At 39.1% G+C, this 19,550-nt stretch overlaps 1 protein-coding gene and 1 long non-coding RNA gene across 4 annotated transcripts in view; one reads left to right on the top strand and one right to left on the bottom strand.

Moving 5' to 3' along the window:
* The window catches only part of ITGA2 (integrin subunit alpha 2), a 67,518-nt gene that overhangs the window by 17,616 nt on the left and 30,352 nt on the right, over window positions 1-19,550 (top strand). For 2 of the 3 annotated variants that reach the window (XM_027910460.1, XM_027910467.1), the window contains exons 2-9: window positions 1,999-2,122; window positions 9,824-9,933; window positions 10,916-11,007; window positions 14,710-14,824; window positions 15,361-15,488; window positions 16,562-16,710; window positions 17,766-17,916; window positions 18,340-18,505. In XM_027910460.1, the coding sequence (XP_027766261.1) occupies window positions 1,999-2,122; window positions 9,824-9,933; window positions 10,916-11,007; window positions 14,710-14,824; window positions 15,361-15,488; window positions 16,562-16,710; window positions 17,766-17,916; window positions 18,340-18,505 (1,035 nt within the window). Of the gene's footprint in view, window positions 1-1,998; window positions 2,123-9,823; window positions 9,934-10,913; window positions 11,008-14,709; window positions 14,825-15,360; window positions 15,489-16,561; window positions 16,711-17,765; window positions 17,917-18,339; window positions 18,506-19,550 lie in introns of those variants that run through there. The other variant, XM_027910474.1, reaches the window with a different exon arrangement.
* LOC114072606 lies at window positions 15,029-17,856 on the bottom strand. Its single transcript, XR_003574207.1, has 3 exons — window positions 17,783-17,856; window positions 16,753-16,844; window positions 15,029-15,271 (listed from the first exon to the last, which is right to left on the bottom strand). It is a non-coding gene; the product is annotated as an uncharacterized LOC114072606 (long non-coding RNA).

Here is a 19,550-nt window from a genome sequence, read left to right as displayed (position 1 = left end):
TGTGAACCTGCATTACGTGGAAACTTTGGAGAGTAGCTGCACAGTGCAACCACAGGTCAAGATTTCTTCCATCATTGCCATGTCAGGAGCCCTAACTTGTTCCTTGGCTGGGCTGTAGCTTGTTCCTGGGATCCCAGTGTTGTCTCAGTCCTTCTACCTTCAAGCTGGGGGAAGGAATTATCTAGTCCCAGCAGAGTCCTTCAGGGAACTCTGACCTTTCTCCTGCAGCTTCTGGAGTGGACATGTAGCCACCTACAGTTCTTTATCAGAAAGAAATCAGGTCCTTTATGAATGAGGAGTGGGCCCCCATGTCCTACAAAATTGTGACACTTAGGACTTAGTCCCCAGCCGACATTGCTGGTTCCCTCCAAAATGGCATGGCATAGCATACCCTTACTCCTAGGCACACATTTATTGCTAGGAAAGCAATAAATACCATGACCACAATGAAGTAGAGTTGCAGCATTGCGCCATGACTTATTAATGCTGTTCTACCTTGCATGTTTGTATTTCTAAGTTTTCCTGTTTGGACAACTGTTCAGACTGTTTGGAGAGAAAACAAAGGCTTCTGGCATGATAATGGAATGACTCAAAAATGTAGATTTTCTGATGCAGCAGATAATCTCATTTTTGTTCCAGTGCTGCAAACTAGAATACAAATAGTATTAGCTGTTACAGTCAGGGATTTTTTCTGAACCTGGAGAATTGAGGTAAATGCAGTTACATCCAGCTGGTGGAAGTCACAAATTGTGTTCCCCAGGGCTCAGAACAGTTTGGGAACCAGTTCTGCTTAAAATCTCCATCAACAACCTGAACAAGGGAACCAAGTGCACCCACAGTCATATTGCAGATGACACCAATTTTGGCAGGAGTGTTGATCTCCTGGAGGGCAGGAAGGCTCTGCAGAGGCTGAATCAATGGAATGGTGCCATTGGTATGAGGTTCAACAAGGCCAAGTGCTGGGTCCTGAACTTGGATCATAGCAACCCCAGGCAGTGTTACAGATTCGGGAAGAGTAGCTGGAAGGTTGCCCAGTAGAAAAGGACTTCAGGATGCTGGTTGACAGCGGCTGAACATGAGCCAGCAGTGTGCCTAGGTAGCCAGGAAGGCCAGTGACGTCAGCAGTAATGTGTCCCCCTGTACTGGGCACTGGTGAGGCCACACCTCAAATCCTGTATTCAGTTTTGGGCCCCGCACTATGAGGAGGACATAGAGGTTCTTGAGCGAGTCCATAGGAGGGCAGCAAAGCTGCTGAAGGTTCTGGAGCACAAGTTTGATGAGGTGCAGATGAGGGAGCTGGGGTGTTTAGCCTGGAGGAGTCTCAGGGGTGGCCTTATCGCTCTCTACAACTACCTGAAACGAGGGTGTAGCCCCTTGGGGATTGGTCTCTTCTCCCAAGTAACAAGGATGAGAGGAAGTGGCCTCAAATTGTGCAAGGGCAGGTTTAGGTGGATATTAGGAAAACTCCTTCCTGGAAAAGGTTGTCAAGCATTGGAATTCGCTACCCAGGGAAGTGGTGGAATCAACAGCCCTGGAGGTATTTAAAAGATCTGTAGATGTGGCACTTGACATAGGTTAGTGGTGGATTTTGCACTTCTAGGTTAAGGATTCTAATGTACCTCATCAGGCCATTGATGTGTTTGCTGTGCTACAAGCTTAATTTATGCCTTAAGGCAAAGGAGGGTAACAAACCTCTGAATCATACATCTTGCCCCTCCTCAGCTAAAAATTCCCATTAGTAACGCTGCAACTTTGTTAAGGCAAACAGTGAATGAGTCATTCATTGCCCAAGGTATTATAACACACGTAAGAGTGCTAGACAGGCATTACGCATGGGCAGGGTACTGTAACGAAAAGGCTATTTTTTTCAAGCATGTGTCAAAGGCTATATTTATTTTCTTCTGTTGGGGGATCTCGCACAAATGAAGAGCCTTTTTCCAGGGGATCAAAATTCTTCTTTAATTGCTTCTGTGATAATCATAATCTTTCTGTTAACAGGCATTCTTCATAACTGCTGTGAAGCCTACAATGTTGGGCTCCTGGAAGCAAAAATATTTTCGGGTCCACCAAGAGAGCAGTTTGGATATGCAGTTCAACAGTTTATAAATGAACAAGGCAAATGGTAAGCAGTTTGAACAGCTTGTTTTATGTCCAGCTAAAAGGTTAAGGAAAAAGCATTGCAATTCTTAACATTTCTTCTATAATTCTGACTAATTCCTTTTTATATTAGAGTTATTTTTTTATAAGAAAATACTTAATGTTATTAAAACAGGAGTTGAGATATTCTAAAGACATATGTGTGTGATGATTTTTTTCCTTAACACGATGCAATCTGAGGTTTTCTTTCTGTTAATCTTTTACTTAGATCTCCAATACACCAGTTTTCTCAGGCCTACAATTTCTGTAGAATTTTAACTCTCAATTCACTCCTTCCTGTAACAATAGCATCTTTATTACATTTTACATATACGTGGCGTATTTTTTCCACTTTAACATTGTTGAGGTTAAAACAAATTATTACGGCTGGGGAGTTGTAATTATTAATATTAAAATTAAATTAACTTAAATCCATATAATTTTGTGTCTGATACAGTATTAACTGTTTGCTTGTCAAGGGATGGTATATTTAGACATAGGTAATAACACAATCCTTGCAAAAGGCCTTGTTCTGCTACATCTCTTCAGCCATAAAATTTGACCTGAAATCCACTGTTGCCACAATATTAGGCTTGATGAGCAATTAGTAAAATATTTTTCTAGCAATGCTGGTTTCAAAAAGAACTTTAACATATTAACACGGAGTAAGCATATTTAGCGAAAGACACACTCTTTCCTCTTCTGCAGTCTCAGCAACCGCAAAGCTTAAGGTATCTGTCATGGTAAGGACTATATGTCTGTAAAAGTAGTTGAGAACCACTGAACTTGTGTATACGTGGTTTTAAGTCTACAGTAGAAAGCCACATAAGATAATATATATTGTCATAAGCTGAGACATTTTAAACTTGTCATCCTTCATAGACTGAAACTGTATCAAAACCCAAATAGCCACAAACTGGCACCATTGCTTAAGTGACCGTAGATGGATACCCAGTAACTGAACCATATTCAGTAAAAAGAAATTAACAGGTCAAAATCTGAAATCCATAAGAAATGGACGTGATAGTGTATTTTACAGTTGAAGTTTGGAAAACTATGCATTTGTGCATAGCACTGTGCAGGGGCGCTGTACAGTTCAGTTGGCTGCACACACAAATGCGTCCAACAACCTGCATCTCACTGGTGTTGCTGTGTTTACTGCCACTGACCAGGAGACAGCAGGAGAGCAGAGCTGTATCCTCTGAATTAAAAGCTTGGCTTTTGCTCTCCTTCTGTTGGGTAGCCTTCCAGCCAACCCCCACCACCCCCCATCTGATGCTGTGTTGGCTTCTCACTGTTTCTGCCTGCTTTAATTATGTTTAGTCACCCATGGATCAGAGATCTCTTTTTTAAAAAATAAACCCTAACTTCTGTATAAAGGCATTGAAAGAGAACAAAAATGTCTGCCTGAAGTGAATTGAATGCTTTTGCCTCATACATGGAGAAACTGTCTTGTGTTTTATACTTCTTGTGAGTTTTTCTATAAGCTTGTGGCAGAAGCAATGAGTGCCTGACTCACCTAAGCTATTTATGTTCTAGATTTCCCTCTCTTATTTTTACTTCAGATATAAAACCTACTCCATTACCACTTTCCTGGATAATGTGTGCTAGAGTTTTGGGGAAAAAAAGTAACTTCAGTTTAACTTATCTTACAGAATCATAGAATCTTTTAGCTTGGAAAAGACCTTTAAGATCATTGAGTTCAACCAGTCTTCTCCTCAGTATATGAATATTTTGAATCTGGTAAACTTGTGTGTATATAGGCCCATCATCATTATTTATTTTACTGCATGATGTCTGACCTAGCTTCAAATTCAGGGAGATTTTATCAGCTCATCTTGGAGTAACTAGGACTTGTTAGAGACTCTTCAGTGAAGAAAAGCTCTTTTCAGTCTCTCTCTCTCAATCATTAGGCATTAAAAAAAAATGTAAGTCATAGTTTACTCTCTTGTTCTCTTAATTTCTAGGCTATTTTCTTTCTCTCGCGACACTACATTTTCTTTCCTCTGTGCATTGTTTAAAAAAAAAAAACAACCACACACAAAGAACAAAAACCAGCCAATCAAAAAAAACCCCCAAACCAAACAGAAAACTTGTTGTTTTCTTCTATAAGCAATGCAGAGGCTGCAGTCCATGCACAGAGTGCTTGTTGACATGGCTGAACTGGGAGCAAGATAAACACTCTGAGCTTGCATAAGATCTTGGTGATACTCCCTGTCAGAGGGGACCATTTATCGTCATATGCTTTTCTGAAGAGATCAGCATTGTGCAGCAAGAATGTGAAGTACTTGAAAACTCTGTCCAGGCACAGTAAGTAGGGCTACTCATCATACCAAATGCTGCTGGGGTACCATCTCTGCACAAGGTGCTGTGTAAAAATACAGCTTTAAAAATCCTCCTGTACTCTCTCAAAGGGTAGAAAAGAGAGATAAAGATATACAGCAGATGCTAGTTATATTATTCAACAGTATTTTTGGGAAGTGCATCTCCTGAGGCAATAAAAGTTACAGAAAATGAAAAAGAGAAGAATTTTTGCAGAACTGTATGCACCAGTATGTTTTCACCTTTGCTTGGAGGTAACTTCAGAGAGAAGAAGCCAGACAGTTCAAACAGAAGCACAGGACTGTTGAAGGGGCTGGTACATGTTGGGACGCTGTGACACAAACCAACAAGGGAGCCTTTTTTTGTAGAGTCAGATGATCCAGGATAATTGGGCACCAGTCTGCTGTGCACTGATGGGCATTGATGGCATGTGATGCTCATAAAATAAGGACAAACTTACAAGTCAAGCAAAGCTCAAGCTTTTCACAGTGTCTGGTTGGAATTTCAAAACAGGAGCTCTATAATGAACTGAAGGAAAATTGTACCAAAGAAACTCATCAATTAGAAAAGTTTAAGCAGTCCACCACACAAGTAATTACCCACCACAGAAATATCATTCAGTTTACCCTCTGGTTCTCCCTGTTGTGAGGTCATCTGTATTTGAATCTTAGATTGAGACCAAAATCTCTGTTATTTTGAAACATAATCCTTTAGAAAGCTAGATTGTACCCTGTCAGTTCATCTTGAATGTGCATACCCTGAGCAGAAGCTGACAGTACATTCTTAAAGGATAACAGCACTTACTCCATGCTGAGAGTTGGTTTTATGTCTGTCTCAGGTGAGGAAGATTGAATAGCTGTATATAGTTGTTATATTGCTTTTTCCTAGCCATATGTTTCTTCAGACATATGCTCAGCTGTGCCTGCGTGCCTAGAATTTGGATTTTTTTTTTTAAATTTTGTTTCTGAATTTATGTTATGGGATTTTTCTTTTTAAAATATTTTGTTTCATCCCATATGTCAGTAATGACACCTTAATGTGAAGTGCACTTACTGATGTATCACATAATTATTACACTACAATATAGTTTTAAAAATCATTGCATTCTGCTCACTGGTTATCAAATACAGTGGTTAGTTCCTGAGATGCTGTGTTGTGTCTTCAGACCAATAAGATATTTTCCCAAGAAGACATGTTTCTGTGGCAACTTCTGTTGAAATCAGTACATTTTCAAAGCTTTCTAATTTTAATAAGGAGGGCCATTTCTTTTGAGGAGGGTAATTTTTAAATTTTTTTTTTAACAGAAAGCTACCATTGTTACAGCTCCAATTTATCTGTGGCAGCACCACAAGCTGAGTTCTTTACCCAGCTTCTGCTTTTTCCTGACTGCATGCACTGCAGTTTGCCCTTTTCCTGCTTGGAGAAGCTCTGACTGCTATTTTCTAGACTTTCAAGTTTAGTAGTCAGACTTTCTTGTCATACCTTGCTGTAGGTTTTTAAGGTTTGAGTCTTTTTCAAAGGATCAAAAGTTTTAGATGGTGAGAACTGTTTTAGGGAGAGAAGCATCTATGAGAGTGAAGTTTTCTGTTCTTCATATGTACTCATCGCTTCCTGTAATTGTAGGAAAAAGGGCAAGATGATTTAAGATATCCTTTCTACTTTTTTTCCTATTGCCCATCTTCATGTTTAGGCAAAAGAAAAAAAAAACAAAACCAAAATGCAATAAAGAGCAAATGCATTAAAAGTAAAAAAAAAAAAAAAGGAAAACCAACTGGAAAATATAAAACGTGCTCTGACAACAGCTGGGATTCAGCCCTTCACTATGAATTCTTATTTTACTTTCTGCTACATCACACATTGCTGATTACTAGCTTTGTCACAGTGTAATTTCCCAGAAATAATTCCTGTTGCACTTTGATCTACCGCTCCTGCAGCTTGTGTGGTAGGGCATAGCTGCTGAACTTTATTTGACTTCATGTAGTTCCATTGCTTTTTATACAGTCTTGGAGACTGATTAAGGAGATGAATAATAAAATCAGTGGCGATATTACATTATATTCACTATAGTATTTTGTAAAGACAGTCTGCAAGGAGACATAAAGTTTTGTAAAAATAAATATTTAACACTACATTGGACATGAGACAGTTTATTTGGAAACAAGTGTTTTTAAGTATTTTAGTACTCATTGCTTGCATTCTTTCCTAATACATTTGTTTCACTTTGCCGTATGTGCATCCTGTTTTATCACAGTAAAAAATAGTTAGTTATGTAGTTAGCAGGATGGTAGCCACATACTGTCTTCATTTCTGATGCTTCAGAAAGATACACATGCATTTTCCCAGAGCAGTACTGTGTAACTCTACTGCAGTGATGAATGTTAATTTTCAAAGGCAAGCGGGACTTCCTGATTTCTAATGTAGATTAAGGCTAGTATTAAGCTTAAGTAAGGCACAGCATATGAGAGAAATAATAATTATTTCCTAGGACTTTTAAGATTGTCTTAAAAGTAGAAGGCAAAGCTTGGCATAAGTCCGTTAATAAATTTTTCTCAGGCATGCATTAGTGACAAGTTCTACTAATTAAGACAAATAACAGAAGGGGTTTAATAGGTCTGTTTGTTTCTGAAAATAGTAATAGTTCTAAGTTTTAAATTCTGTGGAGTGGCATTTTTTGACCTACAACATAGGTGGACATTGAGATTCACAGACCCTGCAAATCTACAAGAAATACAGCAAAATTAGTTAATAAAATAACTTCCAGTGAACTATGAGGAGTACAAGCTAAATGAAAGACAAAATTAGGTTTATTTTGGGCACAGTTGGCATAGATTTAAATATGGTTTAAAATTAGAAAAGTTCATCTTGTTTGTCTTACATTTTCCTGTTTGTATCATGAAACAACTACAAGGTTAGGTTCAGGGCTAGCAAAAGTAAAATTCTCATATGAAAATTAAGATCCAGAAGGGGATTGGGTATAAAGAGGGATGGTTCCTTGGTGTAAACAGAAGTTTGGGTTGGAGTTAATACTGAGGTTGGGGAAAATAAAGCTCATGGGATAAGGAGTGTACATGTTGAAAGGGAGAGAACTGCTTTTACCAAACTGTGGATGATGGTTGTCTCTAGTTTATGCTGCTAGCAAGGGTGAGGGTTGGAGTAGGGCTTGGAGTTAGACCTGGAATTGGGCTTGGCTTTGAGACAGACAGTGGTCTAGCATGCTTCTCTTCCTCTTCTCTGGTACTCTCTCTGTTTATGAGTGAAACTACATGCTTTGGGCACTCAGGATAACCTGTGGCTACAGAGCAATGCCAGCACAGTGCAGAGATTTACAGTGAGTTTCATGACCAGATGTGGTGTTTGGAGGGGCTGTTTCCAAGACATAAAGTAATTCTTTGAACAGTAGCTGTCATCCTGCAAGGACTCTGAAATATGTTTCCCTTCTGGGAAACTTAGAAAAAACATGCAAGTATTTACAAATGTATACAGTGCAATGTCCAGCTGGACAGTTAGTGCTGAAAAGCTCATCTAGTTTCAGATATTGCACAGGCAGCATTGCTATCCATTTAAAACTGTTTCCTGTTTCTGTGAAAACTCTTAGCCCTCCCTCTCCTATTTTATAATAGTATCTAACTCCATAGTACCTAACAAAGCAGGAGAGCACAACACCGTATCTTCCTCCAGTCAGTCATTGTGGACATCTCCAGCCCTCTGTGTCACTGCAAGTGTTTGCAGGTTATATTATTGGTTGGCACATGACCAATGGAGTAGTTTCTCATGAACTCTGGTTGTTTGGTCCAGAGCTGTGATGCTTCTGGTTTCCAGTGTGCAGAAATGGCTCAGAGAGACTCAGAAAATAACAAGATCAGAGGCTTCTTGCAGCTAATGTAATGTACCTTTTTTTTATATAAATATAAACATATCTATATGAACCTGAGTTGTATGTTTAGAGATGCTAAAAGTACACAGAATCATGTTCCTGCAGCCTGCATAAATCACCATTTTTTAACAAGGAAATTGAGAAGGAGGTAGGCATTTTTAAAATATTCAGATGCACAAGACACAGAATCTGAAACTGAATCCCCACCTGAACTGGTAAACAGAATAATATTTTGTGTGCTCTTGGAGAAAGCTAAGAATGTCTCAAACTCTTTCTTGTGCATCTGAAACTATATATTTTTGTCATAGCCATTTTATTCAAACTCATTATAACAGTGAACAGTAAAATCAGATTATCCCTGGAAAGGTAATATGATATATAGCAATTACTTTGAAATATAATAATTTCAGAAAATTTGAGGGGGTTTTATAGTGCAAGGTATATTTGAATTAACTACCTACAAAATTTTAGAGGACAATAATTTTGCTTTAAGCAACATATTGACCAACTGAAAAAGATGGCTTCTAATGAAACCCCATATTCTATACTGGGGCTCCATTGCTTGTCCTGTTGCTGTCCCCAAAATGCATTAATTACTCCCATGGATTGTTCTGCTTGAAAAGCAAAATCATGTTGTTGCTGGAGCAAATAACCAGTCCCTGCTTTTCAGTCATCTCTTTCATTTTTTTTATATCCCTTGAGATCATCTTCAGTCTTTCAGATAATTGTGTTGAAAAACAGGTGTTCTTAAGCAGTATGGCCTGGAGGTGAAATAACACTTTTGTGATGGCTTTCACATAAAAATCAGAGGAGTCTTGAGGAGCAGATATTGGAGGGAAAACCTCATGGCAGATAAAGAAATGAGTCAGAGAACACGGATCACTTTGTGTTGCAGGCACAAATTAGCAAAAGTCTAAAATTTCTTGTTCAGGATTACAGACTTCATGCAACAGATTATTACCACCTGCAGTATTTTCTTTATGACTCAGTGTTATCAAGGTGTGGTAGTGTTCAAGATCAGACAGAAGTGTTTGACTGTTGCTGAGCAGATCCTGTAGAAAATGTTTCTTATCATTAAAAGAATAACTTAAAAGGAATCAGTTAATGATTAACTGATAGAACCGTAAGTAATTTGTCTCTCAATCCCCAACATATATATTTTAAAATTTTTATGCATCTATGCATATTAATATCTTTGCTGTATTTCTTCTAACATATTGTCACAGAAAAAAAGGGTACATGTTTGAGGCAGCTGGATCCCCAAAGGCACTTTCCCTTCTTCTTCTCCTCCAAAGCTGCCCTTGGTGAATCCAGTGTATTGAGATGCAAGTAAAGCTTTTGCACAGTTCTGGAGAAGACTCCTACTCCTGAATGTCCTAGGTGCCGTGTCTTGTGAAAGCCTCTTTATTTCTTATCTGTGGTGTGCCATGCAGTGATGCTGCTGAACTTTCCAGTATCGTTAAGGATCTAATGAAGTTTCTCTTACTTTAGGTTGTTGGTTGGTTCACCCTGGAGTGGCTATCCTGCTAACAGAACTGGGGATATTTATGCATGTCCTGTTGGTACGTCCAAAGCGACATGTAAAAAATTGAATTTACAAGGTAATATATAACATTATAATTATATCCTTATATATATATTATATATTTTTATATATTGTTATGAATAATAATTTTTCAGTTTTCAAATTTTTTTGTACAATGACAATCTACCCTCATTAAAACTTTTCTTAACTAGCTCTCTCTTAGTCTCGGAGGGTGGGGGGGGGCAGGGGAATGTACTGCAAGCTCTCAATACCAGCTGCTGATGAGTGTCTGTCTGAGCAATAATTGGTGCTGGCAACTTGAGTCAGGCTGGGGTGTGGGCTTCTGGCCTGTGGTGCCAGCTGCTGGAGGCACTGGGGTCTCAATGTCACCTACTGGGGTCTTAAACCTCCAGACATGGAGCAGGAATGGTGTAGGTCCCAAAGCCAGCTGAGCCAGGGCTGTGCATCCTGAAGGGCTCCTTACTGGCATCCTGGGGTAGGCTGCTGGGAGGATGAGTGTCCCTGTCTTCCCCAGACCAGGTACAGGGGGGATGTCTGTGTGTTTGCAGACAGTATAAAATGGAGTTCACGTTTCGGTACAGTGAAAATACTGGACAGCAGCGCGTGCTGAGATGCCTACTTTATGTTTCTTTGTGGTGCAGAGCATTTCTGCCCTCCACCCCCCTGCCAAGTTTTTGTCTAAACCCTGATAACTGAATCAGAATGTCCTGAGGAATGTAACAGTAGCTGCTCAGCTGCAACTACTCAGCCAGCCAAAAATAGGCAATAGGTAGTGTGTTTCTCTCTTTTTTGCTTTCAGCATTCTTGAAGGCAGATACTCTAAATGGTCATACTTGATTCATCTCTACAGTTAATGGCTAACAATTTTTTTACAAAGATCGGTTTTTGTTTCTTTTGTCTCTGAATTGTATGCAGCCATTTGGAAAAGGCATCTTAGATTCTGAGAAATCAAGTTTTTGTAAAGGAATTCTAATTTATTAAATTGCTTCTACATCTTATTTATTATTCTGTCATTACTTAATCTCATTTTATTTCAGCTTTAATAAATATTCCAAATGTGACTGAAATAAAGGAAGACATGAATCTGGGATTGACTCTGATACAGAACTCAAAAACAGGAGGATTTTTGGTATGTATCAAGATTGTATTCAGTATACACAAAAATGCTTGAGGAGAATGAAGAAACCAGAGTTCTCTACATTTTTTTATAAGTCCAAGCTAAATATATTTATTAGCATTTTATAGAGTAGCATAGATTACTACATCTTTTGCATATTTTAAAATATTCCATACCCCTCTCATTAGCTAGGGTCCAAAATCAGGAAAAGTGTGAAATCTCTCCTTTGTAATTTATCTAAACAACCTGCAGAAGGGCTTATAAATAAAGACTCAGTAATATATGTTGGACGATATAGGCAGGAATATTACCACCATTATATTCTTTAAGGGAATCTTTTATAGTTCTGATTGTGTTTCAAGAGACTGTATGTTATCTCTCCTCCACCATATGCACTTGCATAGGGACTATCCTCCTGAGGTGTTAGGATTTCTAGTCCCATGGATTTAAGAAGTGTTTCATTTGGGTAGTGAGCTGGAGGAGGATGCATTTTCTGTGTGTATATGCTGCAAACCACTGTCCTTGGAGCCTGTGAAACAGATTTCTTAACTGAAAGGAAGTGAGAGTCTGTTTAGTATGTTTTTTTTATAATCCTAACCATAAGCATGATAACTGTTGCTGTATAGGTATATTTCAGTTTGATGTGTACATTGTAGCCATGTGCAGTAAATAAGTGGAACAATAAATTACAGATAAAAGAGCTTAGAGATTCTCTTTAAGCTTTTTATTTTTCAGTTGTATCTTCCTAGTAATCACAAAATTATTCAAATATTTATTATATTCATTAACACATAGTCCAGTTCACTGAAGTACTTAAAAGTAGGCCTAATTCCAACACTCTTGCAGTTAATAAAGTTATTCGTAACTTCAAAATACAGCAAGAGTGCTTTTCTAGATTTTTGGTTTGAGAAAGTACTGATTAAAAAAAATGTTATTCTGTCTCTTGAGTAATACTTTTAATTACTGTTAGTGATGTCCTATGAATACCCAGTTTTAATCAGTATCAGTAATTGCAGTGTTTGAAAATGTCTCATGCAAGAAAGGTTCTATTTTCTAATAATATTTTAACTTTTCTCAGTCAAAAAGAATTTCCTGATCTATGTGTTACTGATTGACTGTCCTTAAATTGCATGAAGTAAAAATAAAAAGAAAGGTTGACTGGTAAGATGAACAGCCATGTCTTTGGCAACAGGAGTTCTTTTTGACATATGGAGAATGGGATACTAGGGACAGGTGCTTATCAGCCTCAGCAAATACCAAAAGCCCACAGTTGTGGCAAGTACTGGGCTACACAGGTAGAATGCCTGCTCGTAATTGCACACTGCTGCCACCCAGGACTTTGCTCTGGGACTCTGTCTGCAGCAGCTGGCCTTTGTGATGGGCTCTTTGGGTTGTGCTTAGGGCCTCCACCTCTCAGCTCACTGTTTTTCGTCCTCCCATGGCTGCTTCCCTCTCTGTCTCCATCCGTTTGCTGCTTGCCCAGGCCCCGTGCCTGGGGCATGACCCAACCTGTAGAGTCTGTGCTGTAGCTCATGAGTTCTACTGGTTCATCTGTTTGATGCCATGTGAATGCTTCCCACAGGTATCCTAAGTACAGGGCAGTCATTCCCCACATGCTCATTACATTTTTCTGAGGCATGCTTCGTCCTGTTGGAGACATGCTTAAGAATTTCACTGATGGTTAACAAGGTTTTTTTGGATTTCTCATTTAAGTTTCCATCGGTTTGTTTTTGGTTTAGTTGAAAGAGACAGCTCCCATCTACTTGCATGGAAAATCTCCCTTCTGTATTTGACACCTCACAGTCGCTCTCCTTTGTCCTTTGTTTTGCTAAACAAACACAGAGTTTTTTGGCTGAAATGTGCTTTTTGAAATAAACCTCTCTCAAACAGCAGTGACCAGATCTATTCTGTATTCCACATGAGTCTTTCCAGGACACTATAGCTGTATAGTATTTGGTATTTTCCCAGCTCAGCAGCAAGTGGTTCTTGTCACACATCTTTAAGCCATATTTGCTTTGCATGCTGGCTGTGTGTGTGTATGGTCACCTCCAATCAGCCAGTGTCTGCTTCTCTCTCTTCCACTAAATGACCTTCCAGTTTATGTCTGCATTTCTTAACATAAGTCCTGACAGGCAAGTCTGTGCCCCTTTCTAGTATTCCACCTTTCAAGTTCATCAGTCCTTGATCTCCCAGTTTTCCCCTGCATTAATGATACATCTTAAGTTTCTGACTGTAACAATGCTAGAACATTAGAGTTTTTCCCATTTTTTTAAGTGAAGGTCAGCAAAGATTATTAGAACATTTTTGCTCACAGTTTTGAGTTACTGCCAATACAGAAGAAAATTAGAAAATGGGCAAATGAGATTCATCTCAAAAGAACTTTAAAGGCCAGTAGCTCTTCTCCAGATTTGTAGTTGCCAATATAGATGACTTATTTTGTACTTTTACCTCTCAAAAATCTGTCTTTTCCAGCGAAAACTAATCATGCCTTATGTGGCAGCTAAAAAGAGCACTTAAGATCTGAGAATGTAGATACACTTCCTTCCTCTCATACAGAAAATTTGATTTCTGGTCAAATATCTTAGGACAGTGGGATGTGTGGCAGGTTAGTCACACATAGGATAGTAGTAAGTAGTGTGTAGTGTGACTACATTTTTCATTTACTTTTGACCTTAATTACCTTCCCTTCCACTCTCACTCCCCCACTGCAGTATTCTTGAGAAAAGGGTGATACTGCTGTTATCCCTCTCTTCTCTTCCTAAACAGAGATGGTGCATCCTCTGTTTACCAGACTCTCCTGACTAGGGCAATCAGAGAGTATATATAAGGAAGCTATCATTTCTTACAGAACTGTTGGACAAAGGTTATGTAGAGGTATTTCATTTTGTGTGTTTTTTTTTCTTTTTCCCCAAATTTTAATATTATTTTCTTTTAAAATATACCGCCACCATGCACAGCTAGCTGCCCGCCCCCCCATGACAAAACACTGTCTTCATTTTTTTTTTTATACAGGTGCTTTCGTACCTACTCTTCTCATATCAGAGTTGTATTTTTCATGCGGCCAGCTCATTTCCTGTTACAGAGATGGTTTTCATCAGGGAAGTGGGATTATTTCCCCCAAAAGGCAATTAAACATGTAGCCGAGGGGCGTGTGAGGCCGGGTCAAACTTCTTTTAGTGTGGCTGAACAGGGAGCAGCGCTCACTGTGAGGCTGCCCTCTCACTGGAGGTGATGTAGTTTAACTGGTAAATACTTTGGCAAAAAGAGTTTCCCTTCGGAGCGCGGCTCCCGGAGGCGCAGCCGTGAGCTGTCCGAGTCCCACCAGCCCCGTGCCCGGGGCGCTGCCGCCACCTGGCGGCCGCGGGCGGCGCCGCAGCGCGGTCTGGGCGGTGCGGGGGGACCCCCCGGCCGGGCTGGCAGCGAGGGACGGGGAAAACTGCGCCCAGCCTGGGGGACTGGGATCTCTCCGGCTAGGAAAGCCTCCCCGTGAGAAAGCCTGTGAAAACAGCTACACTGACTGGAGAGATTTGGCCTGGTAACCCAAGAGGGGTCCCCTAATCTTTGGGGAGGACCCTTTGCTTCTAGCCTCCTTGTTGTGGGTTTGTACCTGTATGCCTGTAGTCCTGCTTGTTATGCGTTTGCATGTAGATACGGTGAGATAAATACTGTGTTATTTTTATAGTTTCTTTTTTTGTTGTTGTTGTTATTTTTAAGACTTGTGGTCCCTTGTGGGCACAGCAGTGTGGAAGACAATACTATGCAACAGGAGTTTGTTCTGAAATCAGTCCAAGTTTCCAGATCCTAAGAAGCTTTTCTCCTGCTATTCAAAGTAAGGAAACGTGTGCAAAACGGATTCAATTAAAAACAACTAAATAAAAAATAAAGTCACCCCAAACTAACAAAAAAAAAAAAAAAAAAAAAAAAAAAAAAAAAAAAAAAAAAAAACCACCAAACAAACAAAAAAAAAACACCCCAACCAACCAAACAAAAAAACCACCAACCAACAAAAAACCAAAACCCCATATCAAATTAAGTCAAACTACGTTGTGTTGAGGACAGTTGATTTTGATTTCTTAAAAAATGTATGTTCCAAAAGCAAAGTCCTGTGATTGATACATAAGGACTGACAAATCATGACCCAATGCTGATGTGAATATGGTCTTGCTCCTCTGTATTCAGAGGCATTGCACCAGTCCAGGCTCCAAACATGCGTATGGTTCTTCTGAGTCCTCATTCTGGCAAAGCCTTCTGATCTGAAGTGTTGCCTGTGTGAGACCTAAATAAATAAATAAAACTCTGGATTTAGCTGAAGAGTATATTGAGACTGCAAGTTCATTTAATGTCCACTTTTTGTTTTTGTTTTAGAGTGTTCCTCTGTTATAGATATTGTCGTGGTTTGTGACGAGTCAAACAGCATTTATCCCTGGGATGCAGTGAGGGCATTTTTGAAAAAATTTGTACAAGGCTTAGACATAGGCCTTAACAAGACTCAGGTAAGTCAAAGACATATTTGGGAAAATCCAACAAAACAAAACAAAACAAACAGGCAAACAAAAAAAATCTAAAAGAAACCAAATGTGATTTAGTGCAACTACAGTAGCTCCCCCAAAGCCACAGATTATGCAATTAATCTTTTCAGTGTTGGGGATTTTACCTCACAGCTAACCTATTTCAAAAGGAATTAGTAAGTTAATTTGAAATATAAACCAACTGAAGTAGCAGTCTAGGTTATACATAGGTGAGTCAGATCTTTTTCATGCATTTGCTGTAAAAGTAGTTAAAATATAGTCTATTGGAATGTTATTAAAGTAGAACAGGTTTTTAATGGGCTTTCATATAGCTCTTACTTTCCAACTGCTACGTCTTTAAAATAGGAGTTTTTCCTTCTGGCTTACTAACTGATCTTCGAGTTCTGTTTTCCTTTTAATTTGATGATGGTAAGGAAAATTTTATTGCCTTCTGTCTTTACAGTTGTCCCATTTTCCATAAAGAGCTGTGGGAATAAAGACTGGGGCATTGGAAATCTCTCTCCCAAAGACTGCCTTCTTCCTTGGGATTATTTGGAAGTGAGGTGCTTAAAAGCTAGGCTTCCTTCTTTCTGAACCTCACCTTTAGCACCTTCTCTTTTTTTTTTAAACACTGTATTAAAAATAAATAGGGTTTGCAGTGCTGCAAAGTAACTAATCTTTAGGACTTCCTTAGAAGAGATCAGAGTAAGGTGCTGTCAGCTTGTAGAATTTTTGCTATTTTCTTATTTTTCCCAGAGGTCCTTGTATTATTACTATCCATAAGCTCTTTCAGAAGTAACCAAACAAACATTTAATATTTGCTGTTTTATATTTTTGCATTAACATATATAGGTCCATAATAAATGATAAAGGTGCAAGAGCATTTTAGTTTTCTTTGTTTTCCATGTGTTAATATTAATTGGTTTTGTATGTGTTGAAAGAAAATTATAACTTCCTATGCATCTGCAGGGCTTTCATTCCAACCTGATAAAAGCATCGTGATTCTATGTAACTAATTGTAATTCATGATAATCTAACATAATTTTTTTATTGCATAGGTGGGTTTAATTCAGTATGCTAATGATCCCCGTGTAGTCTTCAACTTGAATACGTATCAAACAAAGGATGAGGTGGTTAAAGCAATGGAAAGAACATCTCAGAAGGGAGGAGATCTCACTAATACTTTCAAAGCTATTGACAATGCAAGGTGGGACACATTGATGATTACTGTGCAACTATTGTAACTTACCTTAAACAGCAAGGAGAACATCCTGATTTCATTCCCACCAGGAGACAATTTGCTCCGGGCCTCTGAGTAGGTTCCCAGTGGTAGGTAGAATCCTCCAGGTACATTTCAGAATGGTACAGGAATATGTAAACTAGACTTGCTGAAAAGCATGTTGTTAAACATTACACTAATGTAATTCTGGTACCCAAGAGAGTTCCTTGTTCTGTCACACATGTTTAAACGTGACAGTGCATCAATACAGTGGGCAAGGTTTTAGGAAGAATAAAAAACCATTGAAAGAAGTAGAAGTTTATCCAGAGTTTCAGTAGGGCCTGAAAGATTTGGTTTTGCAGGTCAGGCTTTGGTTGATTGCAGAGAAAAGAAAATCTCTGTTGTCAGTTTGTCACTGCAGCACCAGCAGCATGAAAAGTAGGAAAAGTTTAAAACAATGTTCTGTGGCTCTGAATATATATACAAACCAGGTCTGTTTTTCAACAGGAAGATGCTGTTTTTAAGCTGAATCAAGGGTAGAACTCTAGACCAAACCGCATGCTGAATCAAATGGCCTTGAAAATTTGTTTAAGAGGAGTCTCAGCCATCAATAGAGTAAATATTTCCAGTAGTATTGAGGAGCCCATTATTAATTCTCCTCTATTTTGTCTGAACTTGATGGTGCCAACTCCTGGTGTCATAAAACTTTAATAGTTCCAACAAAACCCTCTTTTTGTTTAGGAATATCTGTACAAAAAAAATATTCAGGTTTACAGGGAATTAACATTCAGAAGTACTATCCAGTTCTTCCAGTCCTACTTTTTTTTCCTTCTAATCCTTTGTACATTTCTTATGGCTCTTTGAGCAGTGGTTTGCGAAGAAGTTATCGGGAGCATAGCTGAAAACTCTTATTGCAGATTGTTAATTCACAAAGAAAAATTCAATACAGAAGTACCGTGTTCTAAGTCAGTGATGGACGTATTCATTACAGTATATATACTGAATTCCATGCATTGGAGACTGACATATATGTTTTATAACAGACAATACGCCTTCTCACCTGAATCAGGAGGACGTCCAGCAGCCACAAAAGTAATGGTTGTTGTGACAGACGGTGAATCACATGATGGCTCCAACCTGAAAACAGTGATAGGTAAATGCAATGAAGACAATATAACCAGATTTGGCATTGCTGTAAGTAATACTAAAATTATATAATATTGCAATTTTTAAAGATTGTTTTGTTGTGCATGTATGAAAGTGCATGTTCTATACATAAGCGGTATATAATGCATTCATTGTTGCACTGGTGAGACTGAAATGAAATCAGATTAATCCTTATAAACTAGTGAAATACTAGTCTTCTTTACTGGCTGAAAGAGCAATACTAGTATTGCCTGAGCAACTTAAATGGTTTTCTCTTTTGCCGTGTTTTATGTATTATTCCTGTCTGAATGCTCCCTTCCATAGGAATACAGTCTGATAAACGATTCAGTAATATGATCGAAAGTAATTCTTTTTTTTAATATGTAGAATATTTGGTCAAATAATACAGAAGGAAATGGGGAAACACTATGATTTCTTTCACTCTTCTCATTTTGCTGTTTTTTACCCAAGGTTTTGGGATACTTAATCAGGCATGAACTTGATACTAAAAACTTAATTAAAGAAATCAAGGGAATTGCTAGTCATCCAACAGACAAGTATTTCTTCAATGTGTCATCTGAGGCTGCACTGCTGGAAGAAGCAGGAACACTTGGAGAGCGCATTTTTAGTATAGAAGGTAAAATACTCAGTGTCAATGAAAAATTAGATCACATTTTGCCAGCTGACAAGTGAAGGATTTTATTTAGCTTCAGCTTAGAGTAGGGTTGTGAAAATGAGAGGAGCTGGAGGTGCAGGCTACTCCCTGCTCACCAGGAAGGCTCTGGTTTGCACAGGTGTTCCCCCAGCTACTTCACCCCTAATAAGCCTGAGTTTCAAGTTAATTTCTGCAGTTTGTGGAAAACATTCCCCAGTTGATGAACATTTCTGTCATTTCATCATGGGCTTCAGGTGTAGGGATGTCATGGTTTTGCTCTGGATCAATTTGCTCTCGCACCCCCCCCACAATTACTTTGAGACAAGGTTTATGCAGACACAAGAGACTGGATTTGGGAAAATAATATTAACATTTATTATTAGTAAACTAAAACTAAAGAAAATCTGTAAAAATTCTACTTAAGTAAAAGTATTATGTATTTACAGAAATACTTCTCCCCCCTTTATATCAGTCCAAGGAGGAGAAGCAGTTTCTTTCTCCATTCTCAGAGCTCCAGGTCTCTTCAGTAACTGCAGCACTCTTGTTGCAGCTGGAACTCTTCCTCTTTCTCTCTTGCTCTGTGTTGGCCTGAAGGGCTGGGCCTACCCCCCTCCTGGGCTAAGACCGGAGGCTGGGGGTTACCCAGGCCCTGAAGGTTTTCCTCTTCCATGGACTTGCAAGGGGACACTTGCCTACCATGGATCTTCACCACAGGATCACAGGGGATAATGGTTTTTGAGTCCATCTCTGTTTTCCTGTGGGGGTCCCTCCCCACGGGAGAACAGTCCTTGATAGACTTCTCCGACATGAGTCTAGCATGGATCTTTTACTTCTTAGAACCCAGCATCTTACCCGAGCTGTCCTTGCTCTGGCGTAAGTCTCATCTTTCTCGAGGTTACAAATTTCCAGCAGCAGCACGGATCCCAACATCCCTACCCAAGCCGTTCGTGCTCCAACGTAGGTTCTCTCAGGGTCACAAATCTTCCAGCATCCCTACCTGAGCCGTTCTTGCTCCAGCGTAGGTTCA

The sequence above is a fragment of the Empidonax traillii genome, unplaced genomic scaffold, assembly GCF_003031625.1.
Source record: "Empidonax traillii isolate 1590-97213 ecotype Southwest subspecies unplaced genomic scaffold, ASM303162v1 scaffold29:size1973556, whole genome shotgun sequence".
Classification (NCBI taxonomy): domain Eukaryota; kingdom Metazoa; phylum Chordata; class Aves; order Passeriformes; family Tyrannidae; genus Empidonax; species Empidonax traillii.
The sequence above is the reverse complement of the archived record's forward strand: the minus strand, read 5'-3'. Positions and strand labels throughout refer to the sequence as shown.